General features: G+C 41.2%; 1 protein-coding gene across 1 annotated transcript; it reads left to right on the plus strand.

The window, feature by feature from the left end:
• Positions 1–1328: 1328 nt before the first annotated feature.
• RBM24 (RNA binding motif protein 24) lies at positions 1329–10113 on the plus strand. The gene is made up of 4 exons (XM_053467312.1): positions 1329–1828; positions 3477–3600; positions 4709–4763; positions 8033–10113. Exons 1-4 carry the CDS (start codon positions 1661–1663, stop codon positions 8367–8369), a joined length of 684 nt encoding a protein of 227 aa, XP_053323287.1. The 5' UTR covers positions 1329–1660; the 3' UTR covers positions 8370–10113.
• The last annotated feature ends 256 nt before the right edge of the window (positions 10114–10369 follow it).

The following is a 10369-nucleotide window of genomic DNA, read 5'->3' on the forward strand; positions in this document are numbered from 1 at the left end:
GATCTCCCTTTTAACCAACCCATTGACCAGGGGTGTTGCAGAGAGCCTTAGGCTCCCTGTTATATTGCAGAGGGGCTGCCACCCACCTGGACCTGCCACCCTTGACCTAGGTCCAAATACGCGACTTGATGAGCGGAACAGCATCCCAACTGAAGTGGTAGAGGTTAATACAGTGAGGGAATTTAAACATTCATAAGATAAGTATAAGGCTCTCCTGATGTTTAGAGTAGACCAAGAACTGATTAAGGTCTGAGTCTTTAGGAAAAATGGGCAGACTGGTTGGGCAAAAGCCCCTGGACTTACCTCTTTATCTTCTTAATTTCAAAGAGGAGGTTGGGTTGAACAGGGTCATGTAAAGTCATGTTATGTGACCAGTCATGAGCTGCAATGAGGACAGGCTGAGGCTTCAAACTGTGAGTCATCAGCATGTGTGTCTGGGTATGTTAGTGTGTGTCTGAGTACGTTAGTGTGTGTGGGTATGTTGGTATATGTGTGGGTATGTATGTGTGTTTAGGTATGTTGGTGTATGTGTAAGTATGTTGGTGTATGTGTGGGTATGTTAGTGCGTATGTGTTTATGGGGGGTATGTTAATGTGTATGGGTGGGGTATGTTGGTGTATGTGTGGGTATATTAGTGTGTACGTGTGTATGGGGGGTATGTTAATGTGTATGGGTGGGGTATGTTGGTGTATGTGTGGGTATATTAGTGTGTATGTGTGCGCAGAGGGTATATTAGTGTGTATGTGGGGGGTATGTTATTGTGTGTGTTTGTTGGTGTCTGCCCCTTCTATTAAGTGCCCTTCTTTAGCAGTTTTCCAGGGGTAGTTCTTCATTGACAAGCTGGATTCTTCCATGTCCCGGTGCTGGATTCGGGTTTGTGTTTATTTTTAATGCATAACAAAAGGGCATTGATGCCCAAACCCAAGCGCCCATATATAACAAATACATTTCTTTTCTGCATCAACCCTACAGCTTTAGCATTTTCCATCGCATTCTCTCAATGCTACTCGTGTATGAGCCAGCGTGCTGAAATTAGCAAACGCTTATCCTGTGCGCGCCTCATTGTGTTTGTGCTTGGCAGGAGGCCCCCTGTGGGCTCGCCACACGCGCTGCGGGTAACCAGAGAGCACACCCAGGAGACAAAGCCTGGACGGGGGGAGGGAATCAGATATCCAGCTGTTCGGAGCAGCTGCCCGCCAGACCAACGTGCAGCAGGTGCGGGAGGGCAACCAAAAGGCGGGACCTGCCCACCCTACAGGGAGGAGCCTCAAACCCCGCCCACAGACCGACCGGCTGCTCTTAATGCAAAGACAACAGGGAGAGCGGCAGTCGGTGTGCGGCGTTGGGGCAGGCGGCACTATTCTCCATCTCATTGGCTAGCAGCGCTATACAGGACTGCAGGACGCTTTGCTAGCCCGTCCATCTACCTCAGCCAGTTAATAAGCAGACACTTTGTTTTTTCACAAGTCGCCCCGTTTCTAGTTTTCCTGGCGCGGAAAAGGGAATCGCTACTTTGTATCCGGCTGGGCGCTGCTTACTCCCCCCGCTGTGAGTGGCTGTTTTGCATGTTTTTGTTTGCTCACGGAAGGGCAGAGGAGTGCGGGGTGCGCAGAAGGAAGCAAGGAGGCACTTGACTCAGGAAGGAGAGGACTCTCCCAAGATGCACACCACCCAGAAGGACACCACCTACACCAAGATTTTCGTCGGGGGGCTGCCCTATCACACCACGGACTCCAGCCTCAGAAAGTACTTTGAGGTGTTTGGGGACATAGAGGAGGCTGTGGTCATCACGGACAGACAGACCGGCAAGTCCAGAGGATATGGCTTTGTAAGTCGTTACGTTGTATCGCTGTATTGTTGTTGCTTGGTTGCCATAGACGGCTATGGGTTTTCGGATACATTAGTCTAATATTAACCCTTCGCGTGCCTGCGTGGGAGTTGGCACTCTGTATAGCCCCCGCTCCCCTAGAATTCTAAAAGTTAGCGCTCTAACGTAGGACTGTTTCTGTTACTGCAAAGGAGGCCACCCGCCCTCCGCAAACTAACAAACAAGCCTCTGTGTTACGAGGAGGTGCGGATCTGCGCGCAGAGGGTAATTCCAATTGCCCCATACACTCGCACCCAGAGAGGGTAAATCTGTATCCTCTGCCCCATGGATGACCCCTCATGGGCTTCCAAAAAGAACTGCGTGCCCGTTCTTATTAACCTGTTCACTGCCTTTCCGTTTGTGAGCATGTATAAGCTTAAAATGGTCAAACTAGTTCTCATGTAATGTTCTGCCGCCGCAGCTACAGATTGTATCTGTGATCCAGTTTGTTGGTATGTGATGTGTGCTATGAGCAGTGCGTGGCTATGGCGCTCAAGTCTCTGGCACTGAAATGGTAAAGGTGGCAGCGCTCCCCGGTTAACAGGTGTGAGATCAGTGCAGGGGTTAACCTGACACAGCCGGCGTGTGTTGTCTTTGCGTTCGCATGGACACCGGCCGCGCATTCGGTCATGTGAGAGCAGTGGGTCTCTGATCATGTCAGGTAGGGAGTTGTGCCGCATGAGGTGGGGTTGGCAGGTGGATGAGCTGACAACAGCCCCGGGTCAAACGGAAACTACTTGTGGATATGGAAAGCAGCCCAGTGTGCGCTCCCCACCCCCTCCACCTACATCCCGGTGACTGTAATCATCTGCGGCTGGGAAGCACCTGTCCTCACCCCCTCCAGTGCTGTCTGCGCCGGCCTGCATTACACGAGCCTACCTGGATTCCAACCCCAGCCATAGATCGCACACGGGGCTTCTCTCCGCAGTCTATTCACTAAAGGGAGAGCCTGCAGTAGAGTACACCTTTCATTGCAGGGTTCTGCATTATGTGTAACTTAATAGGCGAGGACACTCTGGAGATGTCTCACTGACTTTACTGTACGTTATACAGGGGCAAGCAAGCCCTTATTGACACAACTCTCCCTTTCAGTCTCTCTATTTCATAGCTAAGAATGTAGGGATGAGTTAAGTGTCAGTGCTTCTCTGTGACTGCTAGATAAATGTATAACAAATAGGTTGCTTTTTAACCCTTTCACTCTCACAGATCACATTTGGCACTTGGTTCCCTGTGATAGGTACAGTATCTAGTTAAACATCTTGTATAGTGCCATGCATTGGGCCCCATACTCTGGATGACACATCAACTTCACATCCAAGTGCTGAAAGTGTGTTCTGTTTAGACTGTAAGCCTAAAACTGCCAGGGTGCTTGAAAGGTCATTTTTCTTGCATGACTAAGCTGGACAGTGTCACTTTGCAAAAGTCCAGATAAAATAAATATGTTCATTTTAGAGGTAGATGGAGTGTGCAGCAGCAAACGGTGTTCTTTGAAGTTCTGACATGTGGTGTTCCCATGTAATGAGGTCTGTTTTTTCTGCATTGGTGTACACTGATTGCCTTATAATGTGTATGGAACTAAAATGACATGAAAATGCCTGTTCTCTTCTAGGTCACCATGGCTGACAGAGCTGCTGCTGAGAGGGCTTGTAAAGACCCGAATCCTATTATTGATGGGAGGAAAGCCAATGTGAATCTTGCTTACCTGGGAGCAAAGCCACGGATAATGCAGCCAGGTAGGTACCTTTTGGGCTGTCCTCTGATTATAAATCTCTGTTGGCTATTTATTTGGATGGCTTTTTTTGGTTACAGTAATTCTAGGGTAGGAGCACTCTGTTCTCCAGCTTTTGGACAACAGAAACAAATATGACATCAGTGATGCATGTCTGTTCTTCTTCCTGCCATGGGATAGATGTGCTTGTCTTAATTTCTTCTATTTTGAGCACATGGGTTCATGGCTTATGCATTCTATGCTCACTTATCCTTTTATATAAAATTTTATTTCGCTGCTGTGTTCACCTTATTACATTCCATTCATTAAGTGGTGATGATCAATTGATACTGAAATAGTTGCGTATCGTGCCTCTTATTGCTAAGGGTGGTATATAAAATGTATCTTAGTGTAGCACTATCTTGGATACTAGTATGAAAAGCTATTGTTTGTTCACTAATACCCATTTAAAAGGAAACTTGGAACACTCCCTGATAGTACCATGTACTAGGAGGGCTAATCCCGTGTGGTTTTCCTGCATGAAGTGCTTGGATGGCCAGATATCTTGAGATTGCCCTCACTGAAGCATGTCTTATGCAGGGCCAGCTTATCCCTCTTGAGGAGACACTTGCCAGGGCTGGCCCTTCATGGTGAAGTTGAAGTCACTACTGTCTTGCTCTTTGGTGAATAAACCCCTTTGCTTTATTATCTTTTATATAGCGCCAACAATTTACACAGGGCATACGCCATCTTGAAATTATGCGCTGCGTAAATTGTTGGCGCTATATAAAAGATAATAAAGCAAAGGGGTTTATTCACCAAAGAGCAAGACACCAGCTGAAAACAACGCTACAACAGTTGAGGACACCTAGTAAGACATTACTCGGTGTCCTCAACTGTTGTAGCGTTGTTTTCAGCCTTTCCATTGTCTTGCGTTAAGCACCCTGCCACTTCCATCAGCTAATATACTGCCAACCTTCCCCTTGTAAGATCATCGTAGACTTTTGAGGCCAAAAATATAATAGGGGCAAAACCTACCTATCAATATCTGCAGCCTACAAATACCTAGCTTGTTAGCCAAGTGTCATGGAAACGTGTGCCATAAATCTTATTTAAATCTTGTTTGTCTGTAGGTTTTGCATTTGGAGTACAGCAGATTCACCCAGCACTTATACAAAGGCCTTTTGGGTAAGTATTTTAAACTGAGTTCACCTGGTGCTTTAACAAACGCTTTATTTTATTTAATATTCCCTTTCAAGTTGACACCTTGGCCAAATCTCCATTTATTAAAACTGTATGTATGTTTCAATATTTATGCAGCAAGCTTTTGATTCAAATGGTTACTTTGATTTTATTTTCTTCCCTTGTTTCCTGATAGTTCTCATAATACCCACTTTTATCTTTCAGGACTTTTATAAAAAAAAAAAAAAAAAATTCTCATTTCACAAAAAACTCCACTAGCCCTTTAACATACAAAGGGGTTTGCAGTATTTCTTGATACCGAATGGATCTGGCAGATAACAAACTCACAATATGGGGTTTATAAACCTAAACTATGAAATTGATCTATTAACCATACACTTGCTGCTTATTAGTGGCACTATACTCTTAGGAAATAAAGTGATAAAATCTGGGACGTATATAATAGTTTCTCTTTCCAAACACTCGATGTCTATGTGGACAGACATTTGTGGAGGACATGGTGCACCCCCTACCATTTCTAGTGTGACTCAATGTTATCTCTTTCTAATCTGACAGGGGTCGTATACAGTTAAGATAACTGGTGACAAGGATTTGATGATAAGAGATGGAATAGTTCTGTTTGGAATTAAACTGTGTTACCAGTAGAAAACACGATAAATGGTGATTAAAGATGCATGTATGTTGGGTTTTTCCTTGTTACATTTCTAGCTCCTAGACCTGTGTGCCCTTTTTATTACCGTAATGAAGTGGTTTTTATAGCTAAACTGTGTGGTTTTTACATATTTTTATTATTTTTGTTGTTGATGACCCATAGTGAAACTTGTGATGTGGCTTTGGGGCTGGGAGGGAGCCTTGACTTGTGTTTTATCTGAGGAGTGTTGAGCTAAGGGCCTTTTATACATATATTTGGTCCTTGCTTTTAAGTTTATAGCTTTTTATCTTAACAGTGTTTTCTTAGTGATATAATTTGGTGTGCCAGTTTTGGAGTTTATTTTTTTCATTCGGCTTGCATGTTCCACATGTTTCCAGTCTTTTGTTTTCATTAACAACTTCTATATCCAGGCTTCCTAATTCCTATTCTGTTTGTTTTTTGCTTTTCTTTTATTTATTCATTTCCAATACAGAAGAACTAAATCTTAAATTACTGCTAATATATATGTATTTTTTTGGTGTGTACAATTGCATTTATAGTACCAGTTAAATAACTGCATGTAATGTTGTGTTAAAACAAAACACAGGGCACGTGCTGGCTAATGTAACCCCCCCATTACAGAAAAAAGCCTACAGTGCTAAATGCCATGCTTTTAAAACTGTGATCAGTGTTGCAATACGAGCTGCTTAAAAGACCTAAAATATACAGTTTAGCAGCTCCCGACTGTAGGCGGTGAAATGTTGTGAAATAGTAATGTCAGGCTATACACTTGCACTCTTTTCTTACTGTCCCAGATTTATGCTTTTTCTACATGCTAATAACTAGCCATCAAATGGGACACTTTTTTTTTTTGTCTTTGAGTTGAAAGTGTTAGCTTTAAAACAAAAAAAAACCCCTTAACTTTTTTTCTAATTGTGAAATGTACAGAGTACATGTTTCTACCACTTTGCTTTCCTCAGTATTCACTCAGCATATCCCCTGTGTTCCTGCTTTCTAGGTTGCTATATTTGTATGGAACATAAATAGTTTATCTAGGTTACACGCTTGCCCTTTATGATAGATTGTGATTCACATTGGCCATATAAAGACATTTAACACTCCAAACCCCTTCTCGTATGTCGGGTCAAAAATAGAACGCATGCAGCTTACCTTGTCAATCACGATGACTGGGACATGAGTTTGAAGGAGTCTGTTAAGGGATCGCGTAGCTTGTAGTTTGCGGTTCCAGAAAGGGTGTCTCTGTAATCTGCCTTTTGGTTCTGAATGATTTCCTGTCTTCTAGATTTTTACTGGGAATAGGGTCATGTTATATTAGGCGGTTCATGGCAATATAGCCTTTGTATTTTTTTTTTTTTTTTTTTTTTTTTTGTCATGGTTTACAGAATGTTTCACTGTTACATTTCCAAGGAATGTTTCAAATAAACCCCTATCCCTGCTTTTAAACAAACATGTATCCCTCTGCTCTTCCTTTCCTTAAGTTTAACTCTAGTGATTTATATCTGAAAGTCTATGGCTACTAACATTTCACCAATCCCAAGGATAAAAGTGACTCTCTGGTTATCTTGCTTTCACAATGTATTAACTGTAAAGATTGACTGCAATCTGAAATGTTACTTAAAAAATGTACAGATTATCTTTAAAATAAGACTGCATGGTTCATTCAGGCGATAGTACAAGGCAGACTACAGGCTTGAGCAGTCCATCATTCTTCCCATATTGGCCTCTCAAGGGCCAATGTGTATGGAGAATTTTCGAGTTAAAGCTTTAAAAAGCCAACGCCGATGTGTTTTTAATGGCAGTGTCCGATGCACTGAACTACATAGGTATTTCTGTCTAACTCTAGGTTTCTTTAAATTTCCTCATACTCCTTTTACATGTTTGGCTGAGAAGTAAACCTGCTGAATCGAGGCTGGAAGTTTAGTTGACTGGTATTTAAAACCATTTGACCTTTTTTTTGCCCTTGTAATTGTGTGATGCACACACTGAGACCTAATGCTATGGAGTGGCATAGCATCTGTTAAGCTTCAACACTACAGCCTTATTAAGTGTTTTGCACTGTTTTGAATGTGTGACTCTGCTGTGCCTTCCACCACTTAAGTTTATTTTATTTTTTGTTGCCGCCTGCATTTGTATTTTTTTATTTTAAGGGTGACTAAGGTTGCAGAGATTAATGTGTGCTGAGTCTCTAGAGTAATTTGGTAGGGTTGCCACGATATGTAAGTAATGTATTTGATCTATGATGGGATTAGTTTGGAAAATTCCTTCATTATGCATAAATGACCTTTTAACTGGGGCATCATACAAAAAGCATAGATTTTAAGTTTAATTGGTTTTCACTTTTTTTTTGTGTTGCATGCCATTTATATAAATAAACCATAGCTTTTTGTGAAAATTCATTCTTTTATTTTATTGGTATAGCTTTGATTTGTTATTGACATACTGAACAGCCCCCTCACTTTCTATAAGGTTTGTAATAGTCTTGCTATTGTGGCAACCCTATGCACATAATAACCACTAAATAGACTTGATTGTTCGACAGAGTCTTTGACAAAGGGTCGATTTGATTTTCTACTCACTTACTATATTTTCTTTCCTCCCACAGGATTCCTGCACATTATGTCTATCCCCATGCATTTGTGCAACCAGGAGTTGTGATCCCACATGTTCAACAAGCTGCTGCCACCACCTCCACAAGCCCATACATTGACTACACCGGTGCCGCCTACGCACAGTACTCTGCTGCTGCTGCCGCTGCAGCTGCCTACGATCAGTACCCATATGCAGCCTCTCCAGCTGCTACCGGATATGTTACTGCCGCAGGCTACGGCTATGCAGTTCAGCAACCACTCGCTGCTGCAGCACCAGGAACCGCTGCTGCAGCAGCTGCAGCTTTTGGTCAATACCAGCCACAGCAGCTGCAGGCTGACCGCATGCAGTAGCACTTAGACTTTTGAGGAAATGATCAAGTATCTATATATAATTTCTTTTCCTTTGTTTTCAGCCTTCCAATTTCAGTAGGCGAGACCATGTCAATTTAGGCTAAACAGCTTTAAGGAAAAAATTTTGTGAAGATGACAAACCGCTATTCCAGCTTATCTAGTATACATCAGAGTATTGTTAGAAAGGCGTGTTTCAGGCATTTATGAAGGAACTAATATATGGTTTGCTGTCCTGAAAAGTATCAGAAGTGATAAACTATACAATCATTTTTACATCAGGGAAAGAAACTGCCTTTTACTTGTTGGGGGTGGGAGGGAGGGAATACACTTTTTCTTTTTTTCTTATTTTTCTGTACTATATTTTATGAAACGTCTAAACCAGGGTAACTGGTCAGCGATATGTAGCCTATACGAAGTAAAACCTTCAAAGCACAGATTGTCATGTCTTCTCACCGTGACATTTACTATTGCTTTTTCTCCTGAGTTGGTGAGAAACATGTTGTTAACATTGCAATATTGGAGGCCCATGACCTGCTGGTCACATGATGGGCAGGCACCAAAGTTATTTTCTCATCTGTCCTCTAGATGAGTGGAACTATGGAGCAAGTGATGTGGAATTAACGGGTGCAACAGCTGTACAGACAATCAATAACACAGACCGTTCTGGAAAGAACACATCACTTGTGCTTATTTGATGAGCTTGTCACATTCTAATCCCTTTCCTCATCCTGTTTCGCTTTTGGGAAACTTTATTTGCTGGTGTCAGCAATTCTGATTCTGAAATAGGATCAGCCCCTTACTACAACAGCCTTCTATTTTATTATACCTATTCATAGCTTGTGAATAACCACAAGAAGAAGCTTGCTAAGGTTAACCCTTCAAGAACACAAACCGTTCCTATATTTTGGGTCTTCCTTTCTACAGCTTTGGAGCACCCCTCCCTTTTTTTTCTTTTTCTTTTTCTCCACTATTTCAAAGTATTTAAATAAAAGTATTTATCAAAGTATACAGTACAACTTTTCAGTTGCAGTTCTTCAGGGGTTAATTGGTCTGTACTGTGCCTTAACTGTAAAGTTACTGAAAAGACTTATTTATTTTGAAAGTTTTACTGCAGTGCGCTCTAAAGAAAGGGAACTTTAGATGCGACACCTTATGTATTCATCTCATGTTATAAATTATTTAAATAAGTTTAGATGTAGTAAATTAAATAGCAACCTATTGAACTAAAATGTTGACTTGGATTTATTTAAATTGTGTACATGCACTGTATGATATCCCTACCCTAACATTTAGGATTTTACATGAGCAGTAGACTTCATGCCATGGCATTTTTCTAATGAAGACCTCCTAAAGCAGTATATACTATACATTTCATTTGTACGTAGAGTAAATTCTATTTTTTTTTTCTTTTTATTAGAAGAAGTGCTGCTTTATACAATGACTTGTTAAACTGCAATACTTGGCAATTTTTATTCTTGACTTAAAATTTGAATATTTTACACTGTAATGGGTTTTTATACTTGAACAATTTCATACAAGGGAAGATAAGACGAACATTTTTATGGACATATGTCTGTCACTGGATTTATTTTAAGTATTCTGAATACTAGCCAGTGTTATGTAACTGTAGACAAGAATTCTCCATGCCTATTATTTATTCATTATATATTGCTTTATAACGGTTAAGATCTATTCATTTCACTTGTATTAAAATAATAATAATAAAATATCCTTTTTGGTTGCAGCTTGTTTCTTGTTGCCGTCTAATTTGAATGTCATATTTAGTAGTATACCGTTAAGAGACATATAAAACACATATTACAAGCAAATTGTGGTTTAACTGCAGGACCAGGGCCATAGCATATAATAACTGGGGCTGGTATGTCTGGAGAGCTATGTACTTAAGGTTTATGGGGCCTGTATTTATGTTTGGATGAAATTTACATATCTTTTATTTTTTTTATTCTTCGGACCGATTCCCATATCATGTACAGTACATG

The sequence above is a fragment of the Spea bombifrons genome, chromosome 5, assembly GCF_027358695.1.
Source record: "Spea bombifrons isolate aSpeBom1 chromosome 5, aSpeBom1.2.pri, whole genome shotgun sequence".
Lineage (NCBI taxonomy): Eukaryota > Metazoa > Chordata > Amphibia > Anura > Pelobatidae > Spea > Spea bombifrons.